The sequence below is a fragment of the Oryctolagus cuniculus genome, chromosome 7 (assembly GCF_964237555.1).
Source record: "Oryctolagus cuniculus chromosome 7, mOryCun1.1, whole genome shotgun sequence".
NCBI lineage: Eukaryota > Metazoa > Chordata > Mammalia > Lagomorpha > Leporidae > Oryctolagus > Oryctolagus cuniculus.
The window spans coordinates 150,229,130-150,256,000 of NC_091438.1; the positions used below are offsets into that span (position 1 = coordinate 150,229,130).

Sequence of the window (26,871 nt, forward strand, 5' to 3'; positions counted from 1 at the left end):
GACTTGTCTTCGCTCGGCAGAATGGACGCTGGGAATTCATGCCTCCCTATTAGGTCGCAGCACCGAGAACAGGGATTGTCCACAGAAGACAATAAATACGCGGCGAGTTGAACTGCACGACACCCGACCGCCCTCACCCCCTATCTGTCTGATGGTGGGGGCTCAGTCATTCCTGGCTGGTCAGTGGTTTTCCTCTCCTGGCTTCGGTGATTAGCTGGGGGTGGAGGTGCGACCCCAAACTGTCCATGACCCTCACAAGCGGGACTTCTGTTGGAACTTTTGGGGAGGAGAAGACCTGTTCCATTGGGGTTGCAAAGCCACGAAGACAAGGGTCTGGGGTCCTGGCAGTGACTGGGAGCGACTGCCTAGCAATGGAACCAATGGAGCAGAAAGCTGGGGGCTGATGTCAGTATTTGGATCCCTGGACCTGTCCAGCCCAGGTCTTCTCGGTTAGTTCAGTGAACACATTCTGTTTTCTTTCTCCCCTTGGCGAGTCAGAATTGGGCTTCAGAGCTTGTGACGAAAGAGCTCTTGGGAGTTTCTGAGCTGCCTGTCTGTTGGGGTGTTCTTGGTGATGGTCCTCGCCATGGCAACTCGCCGGGATTACACAGGCCGACCTGTTACTCCACGGGAAGTCGGCCATAGAGCAGCTGCAGGCACGGCTGGATCACAGCTCCCGCTCCACTTCTCCGTGATCTCTTAGCTTTGCCCTCCCCCGCATACTGGTTGGTCTTGGTGGCCACGGGCGCCACGCATTCAGCTCCGTCAGCCGGAGGCAGGAGGCGGGCGCTGGCTCTCGGAGCCTGTGAATGAAGTTTCCCCAAAGCCTCTCCGCGGACTTCTACCATCTCATTGGACAGAAATGAGTCACGTGTCCACGCCTAAGCCAATCCTCGTGGGGCAGGACCCCCGTGATTGGCTGGGGCTGAGGCCAAGGCCCACCTCCCTGTAGCCTGCTTCCGGTCCTCTTCAGTCGGTTTTCTCCGTAGGCTCCATCCCTCGCTGCCATCTTGATTAGAAGTTTTCATTTAATCTTGGGCTCTCACCAGCTGCCACCACGTCTTTGCTCCCCGCTGTCAGGGTTAGATGGGCTCGCGGTTGACGGAGGTCGGAGGATCTCACTGAGGGTGCAGGAGGACTCCACGCTCACTTCTTTCCCCAGCACAAAGGCTCGGTCAGAGCCGAGGCCAAGGAGATCCGAGATGGCCGACAGCAGGTCCTTGAGAGGGAGGTGTGCAAGCAAAGGCTGGGTGCCCCTCAGAATCAGGGTAGAAGGACTGCATCTAGCGGGAGGGAGTCAGCACTGACTGGGTTTGTTCATTCATTCATTCATCCAACAAATACTGATATATTACATGCACTTAGAGTTATTTTATTTTACCTAGATTTATTTTGAAGGTAAAGAGAGACAAATCTCCCATCACTCCCCAGATGCTCACCCAACAGCTGGGACTGGGCCAGGCAGAAGGTAGGAGCCCTGAACCCAGTGCAGATCTCTTGTCGGGTGGCAAGGACCCTTGTGCCCAAGGCATCATGGCTGCCTCTTAGGGTGTGCATCGGCAGGAGGCTGGGATTGGAAGTGGAGGCAGGACTTGAACCCAGGCACTCCAGTATGGGATGCAGGCATCCCACACAGAGTCTTACTTCTGGGCAATAAATGCCTGGCCCGCCACAACTGTTTATTGAGCACATACTACATGCCAGATGCCAGCTAAACACTGAGACTCCGGCAGCGAAAAACACAGGTACAGCTTCCAGGCTTATTCAGCGTAGAGTTTAGCAGGGGAGATGGGTCTTAAATGAATTAAAATGTACAAATATTTATTGTATACATGAATATTACTGTATTAGAATAGTAGCATGACCCTCAAAGCTCCTTCTAATCAAAGATTTATGATTCTGTACATAAAACACAGCCATATCTGGCACGTAGTAAGAGTAGAATAAATGCTGCTGCTGCTGCTCTCCCCTCATCATAGACACCTCTGGTGATGTTCTCCATCTGTGAACTTTTTCTGTTTATCTATTTGAAAAGCAGAGTTACAGAGAGAAAATTAGAGAGGGGGAGAGAGAGAGGGGTCTTCCACCCACTGGTTCACTCCCCACATGGCTGCAGTAGTTGGGGCTGGTCCAGGCTGAAACCAGGAGGCTGGAACTGCATCCTAGTCTCCCACATGGATGTCAGGGGCCCAAGCACTGGTGCCATCTTCTGCTTCTTCTCCAGGCGCCTTATCAGGGAGCTGGATAGGAAGAGGAGCAGCCGGGACTCAAATCGGCGCTCCTACGGGATGCCGCCATCACCGACCGTGACTCAACACCAGCTCCTCCTGTGACCTTCTGTATTCTTGTCCCTCCGTGACTCACATGGCTTTATTTTATTGTTAAACTTTTAATTCTAATTTTAAAATAAATCCTACAACTTTAACCTACCAAACCTGTCCTGAAGAGGAGAATGGGTTTCTTTTAAAAATGCACGAGAGAGAGAGAGAGAGAGAGAGAGAGAGAGAGGGTCAGAGCGCTCTTCCATCTGCTAGTCCACTCCCCAAATGGCTGTGTCAGCTAAGGCGGGGCCAGGCTAAAGCTGGGAGCCTGGAACTCCACCCGGCTCTCCCACGTGGGTGGCAGGGACCCAAGCACTTGAGGCACCGCCTGCTGCCACCCAGGATGTGCATTTGCAGGCAGCTGGATTGGAAGTGGAAACAGAACTGGGATCAGGTTTTCTGATAGGAGGTGTGTCCCAAGGATGTGTTTCTACTTCCATCATGGAGCCTCAGGCTGGCCATGGACTTGCAAGAGACCGCATGGCTGGCAAACAGCAGAGCCTCCCAGCCTGGCCCGACTCACCTTTCCTAACACACGGCACAGGGGTGGTTCTCATTCACCAGCTGACTTGTTGCTAACCCCGGGGTCTGTACTCCAAGTGAAGCTGGAGGCACAGGTGAGGTGCCACCGACCCCTGGATAAAGCCCCTCGCGGTCAGCCCCGGTGCCCCCTCCAGGCTGCAGACCTCTGCCCTGCCTCTCTGCCTCCTTCCCTAGGCCCTGGCTCTTCCGTCCACTCTGCCTACTGCAGCCTGTGCTCCTGGCGCCTCCCAGTGGCTAGCAGTATCAGTGCATCAAAGACTAATCAGATTCCTGGGAAAATCCCTGGGATGGGAGAATACAGAGATTGAAGAACCCTTAGGCTCCGATTATTTTATAAATAATTTCCATTGTTTTCCCTAGAGGCGAACTGACCTGAGCCCAGAGAAGGACCTAGGAATCCTGGTATCCAGGCCGGTTTCCTAGATGGGCCATCTTTGAGTAGTGATATGTGTGACCAAGTGACTGAATAGGAGTGACACGTGTGATTCAGGGAAGGAAATGCCCCAAAGCATCCCTGAGGTTTTAGGGCCAACAGCACGAGCTAAGTAGATTTCAGCGGGGTCTTGTGCTTGGGCATATAGCTCTGGGGAAAGGAAGACTGGCGTCGTGGGTAAAGTCACTGCCAACAGACCTGCGTCCCACATGGGCACCGGTTTGAGTCCCGGCTGCTTCACTTCTGATCCAGCTCTCTGCTATGGCCTGGGAAAGCAGTAGGAGATGGCCCAAGTCCATAGACGCCTGCACTTGTGTAGGAGACCCGGAAGAAGCTCCTGGCTCCTGGTTTGAGATCAGCAAAGCTCTGGCTGTTGTGGCCATCTGGAGAGTGAACCAGCAGATGGAAGACCTCTCTATCTCTCTCTACCACTGCCTCTCTGTAACTCTGCCTTTCAAATAAATATTTAAAAAGAAAGAAAAAAGGAGTGGGTTACAACTTCCCTGCACGTCAATTTCCTCCTCTGTAAAATGGGGAGAAAAAGAGCATCCAGGTCCTTCGCAGGAGTGATATGGTGCACAAGGCACAGTGCCTGGCATCGCATAGGAAATTAACTCGGGAGAGTCTTTGTGACGTTGGCTTGGGTGAAGATCTCTCAGAGGCAGCAGTGACAGCGCCGTCTGTCCAAGAAAACGATGGGCAAAGTGGACTTCATAGAAAGGAAGAACTGCTCCCAGGAAGACAAGCTGCGAGAAGGAGACGTCAAGTCACAGACCGGAAGAAAGCATCTGCAGGTCAGGAATTTGATGAGAGACCTGTGTGTCCCGCAGTCCTTCCGGACCTGTTGGGTTCAGGCATCCGAAGTCAAAGGCAGTCTAAAAATGTTCACAGTAGTCTCTAAGAGGGGGGGGGGTGGGAGAGAGAGAGAGAGAGAGAGAGAGAGAGAGAGGCCGCATTCACAGAACCCTGACTACAGACAATTGCTGTCATTGTTCTGTTTTACTCCTTGCTAATGCTGTTCATTTCTTACTGTGCCTGGTTTATAAACTAGGCTTCAACACAGATAGGCCTGTGGGAGGAGAGACATTGCATGTGAGCACAGGGGCCAGTTCCCTCCCCTGGGGGCTTGGAATGGGCTCCATCCCCCTGCCCCGATACGGGAGACGGAGCTACTGTAAAGAACTTCCTATAATCAGAAACCAAAACTCCCTGATTAAAAAGTGGGAAAAATATTTGTGCAACTGCTTCACCCATGGAGACCCGTGGGTGGCAGACAGCAGGGGGCAGAGTGCTCAGGGGCGGCTGGTGTGGCACAGCGGGTTAAGCCACCTATTGGGACACCCACCTCCCACATCAAGCTCCCGTCTGAGTTTCCATCCAGTTCCCTGCTGGTGTACCTGGGAAGCGGCAGATGAGGCTCGAGTACTTCAGGCCCTGCCAACTACAGTGGAGGCCTGGATGGCGTTCTGGGCTCTTGGTTTTGACCTGGTCCAAACCTGGCTGTAGTGGGCATTTGGGGAGAGAACCAGCAGATGGAAGACCTCTCTCTCTCTCTCTCTCTGCCTTTCAAATACCTAAATAAACCTTTTTTTTTCTAGCAGACAGAGTGGACAGTGATAGAGAGAGAGAGACAGAGAGAAAGGTCTTCCTTTTCTGTTGGTTCACCCCCCAGTGGCCCCTGTGGCTGGCATGTTGAGGCTGGCGCACCGCGCTGATCCGATGGCAGGAGCCAGATGCTTCTCCTGGTTTCCCATGGGGTGCAGGGCCCAAGCACTTGGACCATCCTCCACTGCACTCCCGGGCCACAGCAGAGAGGTGGCCTGGAAGAGGGGCAACCGGGACAGAATCCGGCACCCCAACCGGGACTAGAACCTGGGGTGCCAATGCCGCAGGCGGAGGATTAGCTTATGGAGCTGCGGTGCTGGCCCCCTAAATAAATCTTAAAAGGAAAATGCTCTGCATCGTTCATTATTAGATAAATAAAATGGAAACCGTGATGTCATTCATACCAGACACTGGTGGGACATTTGGAGCATCTGCAATTCCTGCACAGTGCTGGCGGGAAGGTGAAGTGGTGCCCCCATTATGGGGAACTGTCCAGCAGCGTCTCAGGACGTTAAGCGTCCACCTTCCATACGACCGTTATTCCAGTGCTCGACATTTACCCAAGAGAAAGGAAAGAATATGGCCACACACAGACTTGTATAAGGGGCAGGCCTGGTGCCACACTGGGTTAAGCTCCTGTTGGGATGCCCACATCCCATAGCGGAATGCCTGGGATTGAGTCCTGCCTCTGCTTCTGATCCAGCTTCCTGCTGATGTGCAAGCAAGTGATGGCCCAAGCGTCTGGGCCCCTGCCACCCATGTGGGAGACCTGAGTGGAGTTCCTGGGACCTGGCTTCAGCCTGGCCCAGCCTGGGCTAGCTAGGGAGTGAACCAGCAGGTAGGTGGAAGATCTTGCTCTCTGTCATTTTGCCCTTCAAATAAATAAAAATGAATAAATAAAGTTCAAAAATGGGATGTTTGACTTAAAAGACTTGTGTTTAAATGTTCCTAGCAGCTTTATTTATGCTATTTAAAAACATGACCATCAACAGATCAGTAGGGAAGTGTGCTGTGCTATGTTCACGCAATGAATGGGATACTATTCAGCAATAAGAAGGGACAGGAGGGAAGAATCGTTTTCTTTTTTTAAAGATTTATTCATTTATAAAAAAAGATTTATTCATTTATTTATTTGAAAGTCAGAGTTACATATAGAGAGAAGAGGCAGAGAGAGAGAGAGAAGTCTTCCATCCACTGGTTCACTCCCCAGTTGGCTGCAATGGCTGGAGCTGCGCTGATCTGAGGCCAGGAGCCAGGAGCTTCTTCCAGGTCTCCCATGTGGGTGCAAGAGCCCAAGGACTTGGGCCATCTTCCACTGCTTTCCCAGGCCATAGCAGAGAACTGGATCTGAAATGGAGCAGCTGGGACTTGAACCAGTGCCCATATGGGATGCCAGCACTGCAGGCGGCAGCTTTACCCACTGTGCCACAGCACCGGCCCCAAGAGGGAGGACTCTTAAAATAACTCTTTTGAGGGACAGAAGCCCGAGAGGATGCACACTATAGGATTCCTTTTGCATAAACGTTTAGAAAACACAAACCAGTTCTTGGAACAGAAAGCAGAGCAGTGGCTGCCTGGGAGTGGCTGGGGAGGGAGGGTGTTGGGAGGGATTGCGATGAGTCACTAGGAAATCGGGGAGTGATAGATATCTTCACCGTCTTGATTGTGGTGTTGGCTTTGCAGGCGTGTATACATATGTCAGGGCTCCCCAACTGTCCACTTTAACCACGTGCAGCGTGTTGTATGCCAATAAAGTTGCTTCAGAAAGAAAACATGGTGCCTGGCCCACAGCCCACTCTCTTGAGGAACTTCCAGGTGAAGCTGTGTGGGGCCATTGCCCCCAGCCTGGCCCTTCTGTTGTGGTGTGAGGTGCTGGTAAGACCAAGGTCATTACTCCATTCTCATGGACTGTTCGTTCCGTACGTCTCCCATCTCTGCTGCTCGACCCTTTGACCAGTCCATGGTAAGCAGGTCCCATTGGTCCAGTGGAGGCTGAGGAAGTGAGCCCATTGGGATGCCTCTTTTGGGGAATTCTCCTATTAAAAAAGCTTACAGTTTAGTATTTATTTACTTGAGCAATGGAGCGGTGGTATACAGACAGACGGAGAGACAGAGAGCCACAGGGCTGGGCCAGGCTGCGGCTGGGAGCCAGGGACTCAATCCAGGTCTCCCATGTGGGTGGAGGGGACCAAAGCACTTGGGCCTCCCAGGGTGCACATGCTGGAATTCGGAGCAGAACGGGGACTCAACGCCGGCACTAAGATATGGGGTGTGGGCACCTTCACCTCCAGGCCAAACACCTGCCCCACGCCCTTCCCCGGGCTGCTGCTGATGGTGCACTCGCAGGCCGTGGGCCAGCAGCCTGCTGACCTCACTGGATGACCTGCTTCCGTCCTCTTCACCACACGCTGCAACCACTGCCTTGACGCTCACCCTCTGGTGAGTGTGTGCCCACCTTTACCAGACTGTACCCCAACACACTTCCTTTTTGCACTGGCTGTTGGGAAGTTTACAGTCAAGGTTGGTGTCCATTAGTTCATCCCAGGCGCCTATCACAAAGTAGTTTCCTGCCTGCCCCCCTTTGAGGTTTTGTTCTGCTTCGTAACTGAGCCTTTCCTATCCTTGTTTTATGGTATGTTCCGTATATGAAGTCATCTCAGATTTCTCCCCACCCACAAATATGTAGATTTTAAATCATTATGATAATAATTTAAAAAGTCCCCTTCATACCTTCCATGAGGTCAGAGAGTACGTCCTGCCATCCCGTGTGTCCGGGAAAGGACGCTGCGGGGAACAAATGCTCGTTAAAAATATGTTGAATGGGGTGGGCATTGTGGTGCAGCGGTGAAGCCACCGCTTGAGACACCCACGTCCCCTACTGGGGTGTCTGTGTCCCACCTCCACTTCTGATTTCGTTTCCTGCTAATTCCCCAGGATGAAGCTGATGATGGCTCAAGTACTTGGGGCCCTGCCACCCAAGAGGGAGAACAGGATGGAGTTCCTGGTTCCTGGCTCTGGCCTGGCCCAGCTCTGGCTCTTGCAGACATTTGGGGAGTGAACCAGCAGGTGGATGATCTCTCTCTTTCTCTCTCTCTGTTACTCTGTCTTTCAAATAAATAAATAAACTTTTAAAAACCTTCAAGCCAAATAAACTTACATATATGTGCGTCTAAATATATGTATAGATAAGCATATGTCATATCAATATAATATATATTACATAAACTGTTAATTATGTTAGGGGCTCACCCAAGACAAAGTTCTCTGTTTTTTAAATTTTAAAAATTTATTTTATTTGTTTTTTAAAATGTTTATTTATTTATTTGAAAGTCTGAGCTACACAGAGAGTGGAGAGGGAGAGGGGGGTTCTCCATCCACTGGCTCACTCCCCAGTTAGCGGCAATGGCCAGAGCTGTGCCAATCCCAAAGCCAGGAGCCAGGAGCTTCCTCCAGGTCTCCCACACGGGTGCAGGGGCCCAAGGACTTGGCCATCCTCCGCTGCTTTCCCAGGCCATAGCAGAGAGTTGGATCGGGAGTGGAGCAGCTGGGACTCAAACTGGCGCCTATTGGGATGCCAGCACTGTAGGCAGTGGCTTTATCCGCTACGCCATAGCGTCGGCGCCCAATTTTTGTTTATTTGAAAGGCAGAGAGACAGAGATAGACAAGAACAGACAAGCAGGCAAAGAATTTCCACCCACATTCACTCCCCAAATGCCCACAACAGGCAGTATTGGACCAGACCAGAGCCAGGAGCAAGGAACTCGATGTGGGTCTCCCGTGCAGGTGGCAGGGACCCAACTCCCGAGCCATCACTGCTGCTGCCCAGGGTGTGCTTTAGCAGGAAGCTGGAATCGGAAACAGAGCCGGGACTCCCACCAGGCACTGCAGTATGGGATGCAGGTGTCTCAGGTGGGTGACATCTGTGCTGCTGTGTCAAATGCCTGCTCCTCCCAAAGAGAAAGCTCTCAGAGGAAACCAAGTGGCAGGCAACCTGATGCTTTACTGGGGTCTGTTCTATTTCCTGTTGCCCTCGGCACCTGCCTGGTAGTGTTGGTGTGGGTGCTCGGATGCCTGCCCTCCAATCTGCCCCGTCCCTGACCCTCGCAGATGGACGCCCAAGCGCATTTACCCAGTAACCTTGCTGCTCCTCAGGGGGAAGTGTGGATTTAGGTCTGAGTTGATAAGCCGAGGGGGCCACGTCCTTAGCAGCCCTGGCTGCCCTCGGTCAGCTCTCCCGCCGCCTCGAAGTGTTATCTGCTCACTTTCTCCAAGTCACAAGTTCGTCTTGAACTTGTGACTCAGTGTGGACAACCAGCCCCAGCTGGGGGCGGTTCCCTAGGGACGTCTGGCTGCGGCTGGGCTCACCCATCTGTCATCCTCCTGACACAGCCCACGTGACGTTCGTGTCAAACGCCCCCAACAGGACCGTGTTCAGCATGGCTAATGAAGGGTTTCAGCCTTTGGCCGAAAAATGTCAAGCTTATTTAAAAGCAAACTGTCACATTTAAGAGTGATGGTCTTTTAATGAGCTCCCAAGGAACCCATAAAAGGATCCAGAGAATAAAACAGGAAGGCCCAAAATAGTCAAAACCCATAAACAAGGGGCTCTCACCTACTCGCAGTGGGGGACAGTCCACCAGCTTCCAATTTCCTGGTCTCTGTCTTGATCTTTTCCCTGCTGTGATCCAAGGATACAAGAATTTTGATTGAAATTCGAGGCAAACACCCAAGCAGGTTAGCTCACGCTCTTGCTCAGCCCCAGGAGGCTGTCCTGGCTCCCATCCCCCCAGATGCTGGAGTTTAAGGTTTTTGTTTGGCATTGAGGGCCCGCGGGATCTCTTCTCCAGGCACCTGCTCCTGTTCTCTGTCTGACTCCAGCTATCCTGGCCAGCTCTCGGCAGCTTTGCATATCTGCTCATCTTTTCTCTCTGTGTGAAGTCTTCCCTGCTCCCATCAGGGGCTGCCACTCCATGCTCCGTTCTGATTACAGAATTCTAATTCCTTCCCTGGGGGAGAGTACACAAGGCTGTCTCCTGCACCGCTGCTGGCGGCATGGCACGCTGGTTTCCCTAACGCCACGGAGCTTGGGACAGCGTGTCGCTCTGCTCATGTTCCCCTCCCACCAGAGCCCAAGCGGCAGAGGGAAGACCCTGGCTGAATAAGGTTCTATTTCTTAGTGCCCAGCACGGAGCCTTGGATGTAGGAGACCCTCTGGAATCATTGGTTGTGGAGTGACTGGTGTTTTCTTCTTTTGAATTTTTTTTTATTGATTCAAAATATGCTGTACATTCACACTCAAAAGGTACAAACAGTCACCCTCTCTGTTCTCTATTTAGTCTCCTTCTGTGTACATACCCACTGTTAATCAGCCCTTTGAGAACTCTTCCAGAGACACACAAACATCTATATTCATCTTTCTCTTTTCAAAAGGGGAGGTGTAGGTGTTGTGGCAAAGCAGGTTCAGCTGCCACTTCGGATCTGCAAAATGGCTGCTCTGCTTCTCATCCCAGCTTCCTGCTAATGTGCCTGGGAGGCAGAGGAGGGAAAGCCAAGATGATGATGATTCAAGTCCTTGGGCCCCTGCTACCCGTGTGGGAGACCTGGATGGAGTTCCTGGTTCCTGGCTTTGGCCTGTCCTAGCCCTGGTTGTTGCTGGCATTTGGGAGTGAACCAGCAGATAGAAGATCTCTCTCAATCTCTCTCTCTCTCTCTCTCTGCCTTTCAAATAAATAATGTTAAAAAAATGGAATCATGCTGTTTTGTAGTTTTTTCACTTTATTATGCACACATGCATTCGAGAAATTTAATTGACTATTGACCACACCCAGGTTTTCATTCTGTTATTAAAAACACTGCTGCAAGGAATACAGTTGTATGATGACCTTTGTCCACGTGTGCATTTACAAAGGAGGAGTTTCTACAAGTGGAATTGTTAGGTCAACAGGCACTTCTAATCCTGATCAACACCATCCACTTTTACCCACCAGCAATATACACATGTAGGAATTGCTTTTCCTACACTCTGTTCCCAATGCGTTTCAGACTTCTTGACATGTTCCACTAAAAATTTAAAGTTAGATTTTAACTTTAACAAATTCATGACTATCCCTTGGGTTGAAAATCCATCAAAGATATCCCAGGGTGTGGACAATCTAAGGTGTCTAGCCTCATGTTCATAGAAAATACATTTCTAGAAGATTCTTGCACTTTATTTTATTTTTTTATTTTTTTGACAGGCAGAGTGGACAGTGAGAGAGAGAGACAGAGAGAAAGGTCTTCCTTTTGCCGTTGGTTCACCCTCCAATGGCCGCCGTGGCCGGTGCGCTGCGGCCGGCGCACCGCGCTGATCTGATGGCAGGAGCCAAGAGCCAGGTGCTTTTCCTGGTCTCCCATGGGGTGCAGGGCCCAAGCACCTGGGCCATCCTCCACTGCACTCCCTGGCCACAGCAGAGGGCTGGCCTGGAAGAGGGGCAACCGGGACAGAATCTGGCGCCCCAACCGGGACTAGAACCCGGTGTGCCGGCGCCGCAAGGCGGAGGATTAGCCTAGTGAGCCGCGGCGCCGGCCGATTCTTGCACTTTTAAAAATTATTTTTTGAAAGTAAGAGAGGGGAGAGATGAAGTGAGAGATACGGAAAGAAGCAGAGATCTTCCATCTGCTGGTTCACTCCCTGTTGCTGCAATGGCCAGCGCTGGGCCAGGGCGAAGCCAGGAGCCTGGAACTTCATCCAGGTGTTGGGGCCCCAAGCAGCTGGGCCATTCTCCACTGACTTCCCAGGCGCATTAGCAGGAAGCTGAGACTTGAACTGGTGCTCTGGAATGGGGTGCCAGGGCTGCAAGTGGCAGGTTAGCTCATTACACCGCAACACCGGCCCAAGAAAAAGATTTCTATTTGATTCTAAGCATCTTAAAGGAATAGACTAGAAAAATAATGGATAACCAGCTGCTTTTATTTAAAGATTTATTTGAGGGGCCGATGCTGTGGTGCAGTGGGTTAACGCCCTGGCCTGAGGCACCGGCACTGGTTCAAGACTCGGCCGCTCCACTTCCCATCCAGCTCTCTGCTGTGGCCTGGGAAAGCAGCAGAAGATGGCCCAAGTCCTTGGGCCCCTGCACCTATGTGGGAGACCTGGAGGAAGCTCCTGACTCCTGGTTTCTGATTGGCACAGCTCTGGCTGTTGCGGCCAATTGGGGAGTGAACCATCGGATGGAAGACCTCTCTCTGTCTCTCCTCTCTCTGTGTAACTCTTTCAAATAAATAAAGAAATCTTAAAAAAAAAAAGAGATTTATTTGAAAGGCAGAGTTAGAGAGAGACAAAGAGACAGATCTTCCATCCACTGGTTCATTTCCCAAATGGCCCAATGCATTGTCAGAGCTGGGACAGGCCTATCCCAGGAGCCAGGAACTTAATCTGGGTCTCCCATGTGGGTACAGGGGCCCACTCACTTGGGCCATCCTCTGCTGCTTTCCCAGACACATTAGCAGGGAGCTGGATCCCCAGTAGAGCAGCCAGGCCAGGAACCAGCCACCATATGGGATACTAGAGTTGCAGGCTGAGGCTGAACCCACGGAGCCACAAAGCTGGCCCCCGGCTGCTTTTTAAAAAGTTATTTTACTTTTGTGGAGCGATCTCGTTTCTAGCCACGTTTTTACACTGACAGGTTTATTCCGCATTTCCAAGAACTGAAAGCACGCTTTGCGATGACCCAGGGAACAGAGTTGCAGGGTTCTGCAGATCTGCTTGCTAGGGAGCAGGTGCACTGCAGGTCCCACAGCGCCTCCGAGAAGGACCACCTGGGTCCGAAGCCCGCGCCCGGGCCGGCCCCTGCATCTGCAGTCTGCACTATCGCAGGGCTGCGAGGAGTCAGTGGAGGCCTAAGGCACTTTCCGTTCCGTACCTGACACAGAATAGGCACTCAGTAGATGCAATGCCAGCTACTTAATAACCAGTACTTTTCATTCGGTGATGGCCGAGAAGGGGCTACTTCAGCGGCATCATGAGGGCTCTGGAGTCGGGTCACCCCTAACCCCAGGAGGAGGACTCGGAGCACAGCCCCCAACCTCTCTGGCCTTAGCTTTCCCATCTGTAAAGCGGACAAGATAAAGTCCAGGCCTCAAAGTCTGTCCTCAGGTTTAAACGCATCGACACTCCTAAGTGCTTAACACACACTTCTCTTTCCTCCCAATCCAAGGGTGGAGACAGCGCACGACCCAAGAACTCCAGGAAACCACAGGGCTGGGACGAGTCAGTTATGGCCAGGACGCCGCGGGTGGACAGGACAACGGTCACGGCGCCGTGTGCCATCGCTCAGCCGCGAAAAACCGGCTCTCCACACCCGCGGGCCTCAAGAGCCCGGCGGTTGCCCTAGCAACGCCACTTCCGGGCCACTTTGCCCCACTTCCGGTTCCGGCGTTTACGTCATCGCCGGGCGACGGGGCGGGAAGTTCCGGGAAGGGCCGTCCCGGGGGGTGGTGTCCCAGGTGGAGGGCGGGGGTCAGCCGGTCACTCCTGGGCGTCGCTCTGCCCCCGGGGCTTGGCGCCGCCATGGAGAGCGGGGGGAAGCCCTCGCTGGGCCAGTTCATCCTCCTGGGCACCAGCTCGGTCGTCACCGCCGTGCTGTACTCGGTGTACCGGCAGAAGGCCCAGGTCTCCCGAGAGCTCAAGGTCAGTGCGGGAGCCGGCCGGGCCTCAGCCAGGTGGTCTCCGCCCCAGGTCGCGGTGAGGGCTGAGTTGGCGTGGGCCGCCCCGCGGCCGCAGGCTGGGGAGGAGCGAGGGCCGACGTCGGGGCGGTGAGAAGCGCCGCCCGGCTGCGTTTCTCCCAGGTGCCTTCACTCTGGAAGCTCGGCTTCGTTGCCTGGTTTTTAACACGTTTGTGGGGCTCGTGCCGTGCGCGGGGCAGTGAGCAGCCTCTCGCGGGGACGCCCGGCAGCGGCGCCGGGCGGCAGTAAACACGCACGCCACGTGGTGAGACGGGCGTGGAGGGCCGGAGGAAGCGACGTCTGAGCCCCGTGCAGGAGGGGGCGGAGGAGCGGCTCAGACAGGGGCCTGCGCCTGCTGCTGCGGGCCCTGCGTTTTATGTTAGAGTTTTGTGAAAGGCAGAGTTACAGAGAGGAAGTGAGAGGAGGAGATCTTCCCTCCGCGGGTTCACTCCAGAGTGGCCGCAGTGGCCAGGGCTTGGGCCAGACAGGAGCCAGGAGCTCCCTGGGAGGGGCGCGGACACCTGGGTCATCTCCGCTGCTTTCCCAGGCGCACTGGCAGGGAGCCGGGTCCGAAGTGGAGCAGCCGGGACTCCAGCCGGCGCCCCTGTAGGGAGCAGCTGAACCCGCTGGGCCGCAACGCTGGCCTCCCACAATAATTTTTTAAGGTAGATAAAATGATAATTGCCCTTAAATAGCAAAGCAGGGAGTTGAGGTTCAGGAAAAAGGTACTACAGTTAGACAGCTTGGAACTTTAAACCTCGGTTGTTTGATTCCAAAAGTGAGATTTTTATTTTTTCCAGTTGGCCACATTGCTTTATTGGGAATATCTGATTCTTCTAGAGACGGGTCTCTTAGGTCGGAGACAGGGTTTTCTCTCTTTCTTCTCTTAGGGGTTCTAGCTCCGGGCTTGGAGTGCAAGAAGAGTCTTGGGCCTGTATTGGCTGGAGCGCCTCAGTGCCGCAGCTGGGGCTTGACTGACACTTCATTATCATGGGCTGGATTCTGTGAGGGCTTGGAAACAAACGTGTGGCATCCCTGCGGAGAAGGGAGTTTGGGATCTGAAATGAACCAATTTACCAGGCGCTCAATTCGCTGTGCAAATGGCCCCCTGGTGAGATTCCAGCTGCCCTGTTCACCTAATTAAATGATCTAGTCACGCCTGAAGTGCTCGGCTCTTTCTGCCTCCCAAACCAGTGTCTCCTAGCAGTGGCTGGCTGTAGGTGCTTCGAAGGGAGAACCCTGCAGGTCCCATCTTTGGGTGACCCTAAAAGCTTTGCCAATTAGTTCCTGGATGAGCACGAGGTGGCCCCTTCCTGGAGAAAGTTCGGCCCCGACACTTGGGGCTCTGTTTTCTTGATCACATTGGAAAGCTGCCGAAGTAGGGTTTGTGTCTCAGCTGTGTGCCAGCCCCTAGGATCCAAGGTCACATAACCTGCATACAAATCCCAGGAGCTCGTGTTTCCCCCTCTTTTTCCGTTTTCACAACAGACTGGAGACAAGTTGCTCTAGAGCCCCCCCCCCCCCAGCCTGGAAGCCATGCTCGCCCCTCCCCTTTTAAAATCCTCCTCAGCCGCCCTGTGATGGATGCGAGCCATGTGACTCTGGCTTCTGTTCCCTTCTCAGTAATTAGGGATGACAATGGCTACCCTGGCAGGTGGCGTGGACGTCAGATCCTGCCTGTGTCGGCAGTGCCTGGGCTGTGGTGTAGCCAGGTGCTTGTTTAAGCACTGATTTATAGTCAAATATGGACCAGGTGCCTGCTGTGTGTCTGGCCTGTTGTTGGCACTAATGGGACAGCAGTGAACAAGACAAAGAGGTTAACAGTCCAGTGGAGGAGCTAAGTAATACTAAGTAATTGTTGCTGCTGTGTAGGTGCTAATGAAGTTTTTGTTGACTTTTCTCCTGCCATTCGCCGTGTAGCCATAGCTTCTTAAAGTCAGTGACTTTTAATATGTGTCCAGTAACTCTAACCTCTATAGAGGGCACTTACCTGCCTTCTCGAGACTTATTGAGGACAGGAATGTAGCATAGCAGTTGATGCCACTTGGGGTGCCTGCATCTCATACTTGAGTGCCTGGGGTGTTGTTTGTTTTATTTTAGTTTACTTGTAAAGGCTGAGAGAGAGAGAGATGGAGAGATGTCTTGCATCAGCTGGTTCCCTCCCCAGATGTCTGCAACGGCCAAGACTAGACCAGGCCCAAATCAGGAGCCTGGTGCTGGATCTCCATCTGTGTCTCCCCTGTGGGTGGCAGGGCCCAAGCCCTTGAGCCGTCATCTGCTGCTTCCCAGCATGCATTAGCAGGCGTGTTGGATTGGAAGTGGAGTAGCCTTAACCTGAACCGGTGCTGTGGTGTGGGGTGCGGGCATCCTTAGCGGGGTCTTAACCTGCCGAGCCACAGCAGCTGCCCTGGTTTAGGTGATTTTACCTAAGCTGTTGTGCCATAGCTCTTTGTTGTCAAGAAGAGACTGAGTGGTGACCAGTGCGCAGTATGCAGACTGACGGTGCCTTTTATGTTTTGAGTGTATGTTTTAGTTACTGGGTGGCACAACGTTCCCCATGGTGGGGTGTGCAGGAAGGAGGCTGCCTGTGCCTGTGTGTGTGACAGCTCTCTGCAGGGCTTTGAAATTACATTCTCCACCTATGCCCAGTTTCCTCATTCTCTCAACATGGAAACAGTAGCAAAAAATGCCCCAAGTACTTGAGCCCCTGCCAGCCACGTGGGAGACCTGAATGGAATTACAGGCATCTGGCTTTGGCCTGGTCTGTTGTGACCATCTGGGGAGTGAACCAATAATGGAAGATATCTTTCTGTCTCTCCCTCCGGCTCTGTCACTCTGCCTGTCAAATAAAATTAATCTTTTTTTTAAAAAAGTTTTTTTTTTGCCTTTCAGTTGATTGAACGTGTCAGGATGTATTGGTTAATATGTTCTTTCTGCATTTAGGGAGCTAAAAAAATCCACCTGGGTGAAGATTTAAAGAGTATTCTTTCAGAAGCGCCAGGAAAATGTGTGCCTTATGCAGTTATTGAAGGTATGTTTGTTTATTGATAAATGGAAAACAGCTTCCTTCTTCCTAGAGATTGATAAAGATCGCCTTTTTTGTTGTTGGAGCCCTGGTCTGGGACGTGATGTGGGAGTCAGAAAAAAGTGGGTAATTGTTGTGTGCTCTTGGGGAGATTACCAGACCTCTCTGGATGTCTGTTGCCTCATGTGTAGGATGAGACTTGCCTCAGGGGATTGTTGAAGACTTGAGGGTTGTGATCCTGTAAAGTAGTTAGCAGGTGCTCCTAAAATTCACTTATGGTGATAAAAGTGTCAACATTTTGATTAGATAACAACTCAAACTGAAAACGTACTCTTGGTTACCTTAAAGGAAAAGGCGCAACAATAGGAGTAGGCTTTTGGCCTGGTGTAAGCTGCTAGTGGGGAAACCCACATCCCTTGGAGTGCCTGGGTTAGACACCCAGCCCTGGCTCCTGACTCTGGCTGCCAGTTAGTGTGGCTCCTGGAAGGCAATGGTAATGGCTGGGTTGGGTTCCTGCCACCCGCATGGGAGACCTGGATTGAGTTTCCGACTCCTGGCTTTGGCCCATACAGCCTGATGCAGGCATTTGGGGAGTGAACCAGAGGATGGAAGCGCTTGTGCTTTTTTCTCTTTCTCCCTCCCTCCCTCCCTCTCTTTCTGTCTTCCAGTTTTATTATAAAGGGTGGGCATTTGGCATGACAGGTTGCCACATCCCGTATTGGAGTGCCTGGTTGAGTTCCAGCTACTTTGCTTCCAGTCCGGTTTCCTGCTGATGTGCACCCTGGGTATCAGCAGATGATGGCTCAAGTACTTGGGTCCCTGCTACCCACAAGGGAGACCTGGGATTGAGTTCCTGACTCTGGCCTGAACCAGTCTTGGCTGTTATGGCTATTTGGGGAGTGAACCAATGGATGGGATATTTCTATATCTCTGCCTTTCAAATAAAATAAAATAAATTTAGGGGCCAATGATGTGGCTCAGTGGGTTAAAGCCTGGCCTACAGAGCCAAATCCCATATGGGCTCCGGTTCAAGTTCTAGCTGCTCCACTTCCAATCCTGCTCCTTGCTAATGCACCTGGGAGAGCAGTGGAGGCCGGCCCAAGTCACTGGGCCTCTGCACCTGTGTGAGACCCAGAGTAGTAAGTTCCTGGCTCCTGGCTTTGGCTTGGCCCAGCCCCGGTTGTTTTGGCCATTTGGGGAGTGAACTAGTGGATGGAATATCTCTTTGTCTCTTTCTCCTTCTCTCTCTCTAACTCTGCCTCTCAAATAAATAAATAAACCCTAAACAGAAGATTTCTGATCACTCTTAAAAAAGAAATTTAACAAATTTTAAAGGAAAGAAAATAATCTGTTTCCACCTAGGAGCTGTGCGGTCTGTTAAAGAAACACTGAACAGCCAGTTTGTGGAAAACTGCAAGGGGGTGATTCAGCGGCTGACGCTGCAGGAGCACAAGATGGTGTGGAATCGAACTACGCACCTGTGGTAGGTGTCCTTGCTCCCCGTCAGCAGCTTGACAGCTGGTCTGTCCCAGGACTGGGCCGACCCAGCTTCTCTTGAGACACGTTGAAGACCAGTCTCTGTGTTGGTGACGCTCTCGTGTGGGTCTGTGGCCCTCTCGCCTTGGGATCACCTGGGCAGCCTGTTGGCTGGTTAGCGCCCAGGCTCCATTCCAGACTGCCAGGGTTTCTAGGACCGGGGCCCAGATCTGCTGGTTCCTGGTGCACACTAAAGCCAGAGTACCACTGGCTTCTGGGTTAATGAGTTCAGTGCTTGATCAAGTCATTGTGAGCCATTCATGGAGTGCCGTTTCTCCGGCTGGCCCTAGAGGGTTTGGTTTCGATGTCTTCTCCAGTAGCCAAGGGAAATGAATGGTGCAGGCCACCTGCACTGATCTTGCCTGAGGTTCTAGGATGGCGCCTCACCAGTGGCTGGGTGCCTGCCACCCACGTGGGAGAGCTGGATTGAGTTCTCAGCTCCTGGCTTCAGCCCCAGCCCAGCCCCGGCCGTTGAGGGCATGTGGGGGGTAAACCAGCAGATGGGGGTGCTCTCTCTCTCAAATAAATTCCTGTAAGAAATGGAGGCTCCCTATCGATGTTCCTTTGTGCTCTTCCCATTGCTGGGCACGTTATCCTGTCCTCCCGGCATTCAGGTCCTCGCCTTCCCCCCTGGGTGTCCAGCGCTTGCTTGCCGTGGTTTGATCATCAGATCTCTTCCTCGTGTAGGAATGACTGTTCCAAGATCATCCACCAGAGGACCAACACGGTGCCCTTTGACCTGGCGCCCCACGAAGACGGCGTGGGCGTGGCTGTGCGCGTGCTGAAGCCCCTGGACGCGGTGGATCTGGGCCTGGAGACGGTGTACGAGAAGTTCCACCCCTCGGTGCAGTCCTTCACCGATGTCATCGGCCACTACATCAGCGGCGAGCGACCCAAAGGCATCCAGGAGACGGAGGAGATGCTGAAGGTGGGGGCCACGCTCACGGGCGTCGGCGAGCTGGTCCTGGACAACAGCACCGTCCGCCTGCAGCCCCCCAAGCAGGGCATGCAGTACTACCTCAGCAGCCAGGACTTCGACAGCCTGCTGCAGAGGCAGGAGTCGAGCGTGCGACTCTGGAGGGTCCTGGCGCTGGTTTTCGGCTTCGCCACGTGCGCCACGCTTTTCTTCATCCTGAGGAGGCAGTACCTGCAGCGGCAGGAGCGCCTGCGCCTGCAGCAGATGCAGGAGGAGTTCCGCGAGCACGAGGCCCAGCTGCTGAGCCAGGCCCGGCCCGAGGACAGGGAGAGCCTGAAGAGCGCCTGTGTCGTGTGTCTGAGCAACTTCAAGTCCTGCGTCTTCCTGGAGTGCGGCCACGTGTGCTCCTGCAGCGAGTGCTACCGCGCCCTGCCCGAGCCCAAGAGGTGCCCCATCTGCAGGAGGGAGGTCACCCGCGTGGTGCCCCTGTACAACAGCTAGGCGGGCAGCCCCTCCCCGCCCCGTGCGCTTGCAGGGGTGGGTCCTCGCGAGGCCTCCGGGAGGCCGGGGGAGCTCTTCCCTGCAGGAACTCCGCCAGCAGCGGGGTGCTGCCTTTCCCGCTCTGGTCACAAGGATGAGAGCCCCGGGCTGGGGGCTGGGGGCTGGGGCGCGGTCGCGTGAGGCCTCTTCCTGGAAACACGAGAGCACCAAAGCCAGTGACTTCAGTCCTGCTCCTCTGGCTGCTGCTGTCTGGCCGGTGTTGCTTGCTGCAGGCTTGGAGGACTGAGCACAGCGTGAGGGCAGGTGGGGCTCTGAGCGCAGGGACGCCTGGCGGAGCTGCCTCTGGAAGACGGGTTATGTCTCTCCCTTTGCCTCCACCCGAGATAGGCCGTCCTCTGGGAGACGGCTGGGGTCTCCGCCTCCGCCCGAGACAGGTGTCCTCTGGGAGACGGCTGGGGTCTCCCTTTGCCTCTGCCCGAGACAGGTGTCTTCTGGGAGACGGCTGGGGTCTCTGCCTCCGCCCGAGACAGGTGTCCTCTGGGAGATGGCTGGGGTCTCTCCCTTTGCCTCTGCCCGAGACAGGCTGGACAGCTGCAGAGTGTCCAGCCGCAGGAAGCACTTTGTCCTTTTTTCCCCGCTTGCCTCCCACACGTGGGCACCTGTGTGGAGAGGACAGAGGGAGTGAAGTCCGCAGACCTGCGTCTGCCTGGACCCTGAGCGGCAGGAGGAAGAGAGGTCTCGTCTCCACTGACCTGGGAGGCCGCCCCAGGGCCCTCTGCCAGCCAGATCCAGAACAGCTGGGGAGGGCAGAGCGTGCGCTGGCTTGCCCTGCCGAGGCTCAGTGGCAAGGCCCCACCGCTGCAGGAAGCAGGCGGGACGCGCGGCCCTAACTCCTGGCTTTCGCAGCTTTTTTTTTTTGCAAGGTTTTACAAGTTGCCAGCACCTGGAGCACCATGCTTTTCACTGCTGCCCCCTGCTCTGGGCCGTGGTAAAGTTAACATCCCCTGGGCGCAGCTGTCCCACCCCGCCGCCCCGCCCCCTCCCCCACACCTGCCCTTCGGAGCCCTGGAGTGCGAGGGAGTGGCGGCAGGTCCTTCCCCACTGCCCCGTGGGTACGAGCCGCACACGGCTGTTTTCTCTCTGCCTTTGCCTCCTGGTCCTCTGCGTGGGAGGAGGGGAGCTCTCAGGGGTGACAGTGCCCAGCGTGAACGGCACAGATTAAACACGTTGCAGCCAGGTGTTGGCCTCTTGCTTTGTTACCAAGAGTTCAGGGGCTAAACTGAGGCTTTCACAGGATGGAGGCGGATCCTGACCGTGAGGGACTGAAAACCGGGGACTTGGAGGCCACTTTGCCTTCGGCCCTGGCTGTGAGGTGGCTGGGGCTCCCCAGGTGCTGTGCGGTCCGGCAAGGCTGAGGCTGGGGTACTGGCCGCCGTGGGAGGAACGTGGGGAGCCCCAGAGTGTGCCGGCGGGCCGCACCTGGCGTTGCTCCAGAGTGGTCTTTGAAGCCTGCCTCAGGCCTGAGCACCAGGGCCGCCTGCTGAGTCTTGAGGGACACGGGGAGGAAGGAAGCAGTCTGGGTTCTGTGCCCCGGGAATTGTTCTGTGTGCTTTCCCAGAGGGCCACCCTCACAGAAGCCCTGCAGGCCGAGCCCAGGGTCTCGTGGTGCGGATGAGCAAGTTGGCCCCTAGAGGGCAGGGTCACAGGGCTCAGGAGTAGAGCTCCCAGGTGCTGGATCTAAATTCAAACTCCAGGCTGTTTCCTGCTTGCCGGCTGAGAGACCAGTGACGTCCCCCAGCGCTGACCACTACCTGCAGGAGGAGTAGGGTTGGGGGCCACACAGGCGAGAGCAGGGAGGGTGGACAGCCAGTGCTGTCTCGTCCAGTGAGGGGTGCAGAGCCCACCTTTCCATAAGATGCCGAGATGAGCCGGATGAGGGGTGATGGCAGTGACCTGGACACCTGGGAAGCGTGGGGCCCCCTTCCTGTCCTTTACAGAGGGCTGGGGAGGGCCTCCAGGTTTTAGTGGAGGGTGAATGGACTGCCCCCGGAGGCAGGAATGTGATCCGAGAGATGGGAGAAGGGCTGCACCCTGTGTTCCCAGCAGAGCTCAGCCCCTGCCGTGGGAGCCCCGGGAGCGGCAGCCGGGTCTGGTCAAGGTCCCTGCTCAGTCCTTGCCCATGCGGGACAGCGAGGCCACCTCTGTGGTCCCCGACTTCCAGCTCAGGAGCCCCAACCCCAGAGGGCTGGACGGAGCCCGAGCTAGCTGTGGGCCGAGGCTGGCCCGGGGGGCCGGGGTAGAAAGAGTTCTGCCCGTGGGGAGGTTGCGGGTTGTGAGTCCTGCCGAGGTCAGGGCAGCTTATTTTGGTGCAAAAAGTTTTAGAGCTTTTAATGCATATGAGAGGTCTTCAAACCGTTGAAAAATGGATGGTATTAAAAAAGTGCATGGATTTCAAAACTTGTTGCACCAAAACCAGTGAACTGCTGAGTTCTGTTTCCATGAACCTTTCGAAGTGCGCTTGTGTGCGTCGCTCCCACTTCCACGTGGCGGTGTTGTCACCCCCGTCTGATGAGAGAACAGAGGCTCAGCTCCGCCTGCAGCCCATCACCACAAGCCAGGCAGCACTGGGCAGCAGGGGCGCGTGGCCCTTTCATGGGTTACATCACTTGCTCGAGGCTGTGGCCATAGACCTTTGACCACGTGAAGCCTGGGAGGCAGGAGAAAGGGAAGTTGCACAGGTGACGAGTGTTGTGGGCACACACGCACCATGTCGCGGGTCAGTCACACCCCAGGACCACACCTCCAGCTGACCTGGTGGAGTAGAAGCCGGAAGGAGGCTTCAGAATACATACTCGCTTGGAATTACTTACTTTTATCTGCAAGGCAGAGAGAGTGTCCATCCAGTGGTTCACTCCCCAGTGCCTGCAAGCCTCCTGAAGCTGGAAGCCCAAGACTCAAATCCCGGTCCCCACGTGGGTGTGCACTGCAGTGAGCTGGACTGGGAGTGGAGGAGCCAGGGCTCAAGCCAGGCCCTGCAGTATGGGGCGGGGGGTGCCACAGGGCATCTCAGCTGCTGCGCCGCGTGTCTGCCCCTCGTTGAGAATTCTAAGGGGAAATTTAAAAAGCAATGCATGGAAAAGTCAAAATGCAAATGGTGGCGAGCAAGGCGAGTCTCCGCTGCCCTCACTTCGAGCCCTGAGCCCGGGTGGTGGAGACGTGAGTGGGGTGGCTGCCGCTCTGTGGGCCCCTGCACTGCTCTGAGGGACAGCCTGTCAAGTTTGGCTTTGTCGGTGCACATTTATGCTTTTTAAAATTTTATTTAGTTATTTATCTGAAAGGCAGAGAGAGAGAGGTCTTCCATCTGCTGGTTCACTCCCCAAATGGCCGCAATGGCTGGAGTGGGGTCAATCTTGAGCCAGGAACCAGGAGCTTCTTCTAGGTCTCCCACGTGGGTGCAGGGGCCCAGGGACTTGGGCCATCTTCTACTGCTTTCCCAGACCATAGCAGAGAGCTGGATGGGAAGTAGAGCAGCCGAGACTAGAACTGGTGCCCATATGGGATGCCGGCACTGCAGGCGGCAGCTTTACCCACTATTCCACAGTGCTGGCCCCACGTTGACACTTATAACAGACATCGGCTGAGTGCCTGGAGGTGGACAATGGATACAACACAGCCCCTGTCCTCCGTGAGCCCAGCTGCATCCCAGTGTAGCCTGGCGAGGGTGTGTGTGTGTGTGTGTGTGTGTGTGTGTGTACGTACAGTTTGTGAGCGATGCACCTCAGCGCCGGGAGGACTTGTGGCTCTCAGGATGCCGGAGCTGAGCCAGGCCCTTGAAGGCGGCCTGACTGGAGCAGATTCTCCAGTCCTTAGGGCAACTGAGGAGGGCAGAGCAAATGTGCCCCACAGAGTTGGGTGATCGCCTGAGCCACCAGCCTGGCTGGGCCCCCCTTCTGGCTAAAGCCCCTGCCCAGGCTCCCTGCCATCTGTGGATCGACCCTGGCTCTCCCACAACACGTGAAACTCTGCGTGACCCCTGCCCCCGGCCACCTTTCCAGGCTGGTTCATCCCTGGGTAAAACATTGCTCATCTATTTTCATCTTAGTTGAAAGGCAGAGAGACAAAGATCTTCCATCTGCTGGTTCACTCCCCACATGCCCACAACATCGGGCTGGGCCAGGCAGGGGCCAGGCGCTCAGAACTCAGGTGGGTGGGAGGGGCCCAGACACCTGCACCATCACCGACTGCCTGCCAGGTGCACTTTAGCAGGAAGTGCGCTGCACCCAGGCGGGGTCCTCACCTGCGCCAGGGCCTCACACCTGTGACTCCAGCAGCGCTGAGTACACGTCCCACGCCGCCCTCCGTCTTGGAATCCTGGTCCTTTCTTCTTGCCGACGTCACCTTGCTCTCCCTTTGACGCTCGGGGTTCAGTGCCTCTTCCGAGAACGCTCCCCGGCCCCGCCCCACCCGCAGGCTGATTGGTGCCCTTCTTGTGGCCCTCTTCCTGCTCTTGGCAGCCTGGTCCACGCCTTGGGCAGGGATCACGTCCTCGGGCCCAGGTTTTAGGTTGTCAGTACACAGTAATTAGGGCTGACGTCAGGGCTGGCTCTCCCCCAGGGAGCCTCCACGGTGCTGTACACAGTGATCTCATCCGGTCCTCACCTGCGAGGTGTGTGTGTTAGCCACAGGCCCAGAGAGGTCAAGGGTCTCGCCCGAGGTTACAAGGATGATAGGACTTAGACCCCAGTGGTCTGAATCCAGAGCCCAAGCTCTTAACCACTGAGTGTACATGGAAGGAAGGAATTAACCCGTGAATGAAAGAGCAGGTATAGGAGAGGCAGTCCTGGAAGGCTGCCCGGATGAGTCGGCTTTTGGGCCACAGGTGAGAGCGGTGACTTGGTTGTAAGGAGCGAGGCTGGATTCCTCTTTCAGGGCCTGAGAACAGGCTGGATGGACGGTGCGGGAGAGATAGCACGCCATCCAGGAAAGTCCCAGCAGTCACCGATGATGCTAAGGGATCTGGACCCAGCCCCAAAGGCTGACTTCCTGTCTGGTTCTGCCCCATTGCCGTGTGATTGTGGTCAAGTGACTTCACCTTCCTGGGCTTCAGCTCTGTCCGTGAAAGGTGGGATTTGGGCCGGAAGCTCTGCACCATCCTGTTCAGCTCTGACATTCTGCGTGCCGGTGGGTGGGGAGAGGAGGACCAGGGCACGCAGTTTTGAGGCCCCCTTCTGAGGCTGCGGGTCTGAGAGAGGAGCCACGGCTCTGTTTCAGGCTCGCTGTGTGCCGCAGCCTTGGGACCGCAGTCTCTGAAAGCCGGGGCTCAGCACTTCTCTCGTCAGGCACTGTTGCCTTGCCGCTGCTGGATGAGATAAGCGTCCACGTCCGATGTCCCGAATTGCTCCCCGCAGTGCTCATCACTCACTTCCCCTGCAGCTGCCTTATTGTCTCCCAGATGCCAGCCGAGGGACTTGGCATTTCTCTTTTCCGAGACCAGGACACGTGAGGCTGTGCCCGTGCCACTGGCCCTGGTTGGAGGGGCCGAGCAGGCCCAGGCTTGGACCCTCAGCCCCTGCCAGAGCCATTGCATCCTGTTAGGGGCCTCAGATCCATATCCCTCCACTGTTGGGCTGTGACTGGTAGGCCATTGCTGAAACAAACATTCATTAAGCACCAAGTGTGCCAGACGCCTTGCACCTGTCACATACTCCCTAGGCGTGGTGTGTACAATGAGATCATCCTAAAGGTCAGGTCTAAATTACCCTGCCTATGCCCCATCCTCTCACCCAGAGCCTTCCTGGTTACCACCCTCTGGGACCGGGTTTCCGGCTTGCTGGCCAGCTGGTGACAAAGCCCTGATGGATCTTCCCAAGGACTTCACTGATGCTGCAGTTCTCACAATGGCCCCCAGGGGGCAGTGTGCTCCTGTAGAGAAACAGGTTGTGCTTTGCAATTTTCCCTGGCGGGGGTGGGGAGCCGGCCTTGGAAGACCGAGAACAGAGTTGGAGGAGGACGTGGGGCGGCTGATCCCACGGCCAGCTGCGTGCAGCCCCGGGAGGGGAGGAGCGGGAATTCTCCGGTTTCTTCCGTTCCATGCCCAGCTCAGCAGGGAGCTTGCTGCAGATGTGAAAGTTTTGAAAAACCCAAAAAATTCCAGGGCAGGGGCGAAAAAATCCCACATTTCTCCCCTTCTAATTTCCCAGGCATTCACATCTTTAAATATACTAACCATGATTTCTTTAAACAAAAAATGGGATATGCATAATGCATCGAGCGTCCTTAAAATACGCACATGACTTCACACTGGGGAAGAGTGTGGAACACCACTGTGCACAGAGTTCGGTTTTCCTCCCCAGAAGAGTCTCCTCGCCGGGAAGCCCCGCGCCCCCAGCCCGGCCCGCTCCCTCGGTCGCGCCTCCTCCTGTCCTGTGCGTCTCTCTCCCCTCACTCTGCGATCCCCTCCTGGCTCTCATCCGCCGTTTCTCTCTTGCCTTGGAGTGTGTGGAAGTTTCTTCCTCTCTGTGTGTGGATGTCTCCCTGTCCCCAGAGCTTTGTATTTCAGCCCCAGTTCCATCCCTTCCTGTTTTTTGGAAGGCAGAGATTTCCCATCTGCTGGTTTACTCCCCAGATGCCTGCAATGACTGGGGCTGGGCTGGGCTGAAGCCAGGAGCCAGGACCTCAATTTGGATGCCCCATACGGGTGGCTGGGACCCAAGTACTTGCGCCGTCACCTGCGGCCTTCCAGGGTGTGCATAAACAGGAAGCTGGGATAGGGAGCAGAGCTGGGACTTGGACCCCGGCCCTGTGATGTGGGCTTCCAGGGACCCAGGTAGCATCTTCCCCACTGAGCCAAACGCCTGCCCCTGTTTCTATGTCTGATTCTGTCCTGGCACACAGCTCTCTCACCTGTTCCCTGGCCGGGTGGCACTCTGCCCTGAGCCTTGTGCAGCCCAGGGCCTGGCAGGATGGGGGTGGGGGGCTCTATGACCACATGGTGGCTGCTCCTTGAGCCACAGCAAGTTTACATTCCTGGAAGCAGAGGCCCCGGGGCCGCCCGTGCAGGCCCTAGGCACAGGGACTCACTGCCTGTGGCTGTCGGCAGCTCTGGCCTTGATACTCAGGCTGCAGGCTGGGCACCCTCGTTGGATGGCGGAGACGATCTCTGGCTCCCAGAGCTGAGTGACTGCCTCACGGTCCCATGGGCAGAGCTGGGCTGGACCCACCCTTGCCTGCATTCCCTGCACCGGCTCGTGTGTGCGCGCAGAGTGCTGTGTAGGCGGCAGGGCACCTGGG

At 55.0% G+C, this 26,871-nt stretch overlaps 1 protein-coding gene and 2 long non-coding RNA genes across 5 annotated transcripts; 2 read left to right on the forward strand and 1 right to left on the reverse strand.

Moving 5' to 3' along the window:
- The first annotated feature begins 962 nt into the window (after positions 1–962).
- LOC127493478 (uncharacterized) lies at positions 963–4,167 on the forward strand. Of its 2 annotated transcripts, none has more exons than XR_007923690.2 (3): positions 963–1,231; positions 1,386–1,468; positions 2,225–4,167. It is a non-coding gene; the product is annotated as an uncharacterized lncRNA (long non-coding RNA). The 2 variants fall into 2 exon arrangements; XR_007923691.2 differs by having other exon boundaries at positions 963–1,216.
- A 9,164-nt stretch (positions 4,168–13,331) lies between these two features.
- On the forward strand, positions 13,332–20,817 carry MUL1 (mitochondrial E3 ubiquitin protein ligase 1). Of its 2 annotated transcripts, XM_070077026.1 has the most exons (5): positions 13,368–13,568; positions 14,494–14,714; positions 16,547–16,634; positions 17,991–18,111; positions 18,852–20,817. In XM_070077026.1, the coding sequence occupies exons 2-5, from the start codon at positions 14,667–14,669 to the stop codon at positions 19,579–19,581; spliced, it is 987 nt and encodes a 328-aa protein (XP_069933127.1). In that variant the 5' UTR covers positions 13,368–13,568; positions 14,494–14,666; the 3' UTR covers positions 19,582–20,817. The 2 variants fall into 2 exon arrangements, with proteins under 2 accessions (XP_002716047.1, XP_069933127.1); XM_002716001.4 differs by lacking the exon at positions 14,494–14,714 and having other exon boundaries at positions 13,332–13,568.
- Positions 20,818–22,878: 2,061 nt separating this feature from the next.
- On the reverse strand, positions 22,879–25,565 carry LOC138850436 (uncharacterized). Its single transcript, XR_011390191.1, has 2 exons — positions 23,879–25,565; positions 22,879–23,092 (listed from the first exon to the last, which is right to left on the reverse strand). It is a non-coding gene; the product is annotated as an uncharacterized lncRNA (long non-coding RNA).
- Between the last annotated feature and the right edge of the window lie 1,306 nt (positions 25,566–26,871).

Bases quoted from the DNA above. Each gene is read 5' to 3' on its own strand.
- MUL1 (XM_002716001.4), top strand. From the start codon at position 13,449: ATGGAGAGCGGGGGGAAGCCCTCGCTGGGCCAGTTCATCCTCCTGGGC. The intron at 16,635-17,990 runs GTATGTTTGTTT...GTTTCCACCTAG, and splicing joins GCCTTATGCAGTTATTGAAG to GAGCTGTGCGGTCTGTTAAA. The intron at 18,112-18,851 runs GTAGGTGTCCTT...TTCCTCGTGTAG, and splicing joins AATCGAACTACGCACCTGTG to GAATGACTGTTCCAAGATCA.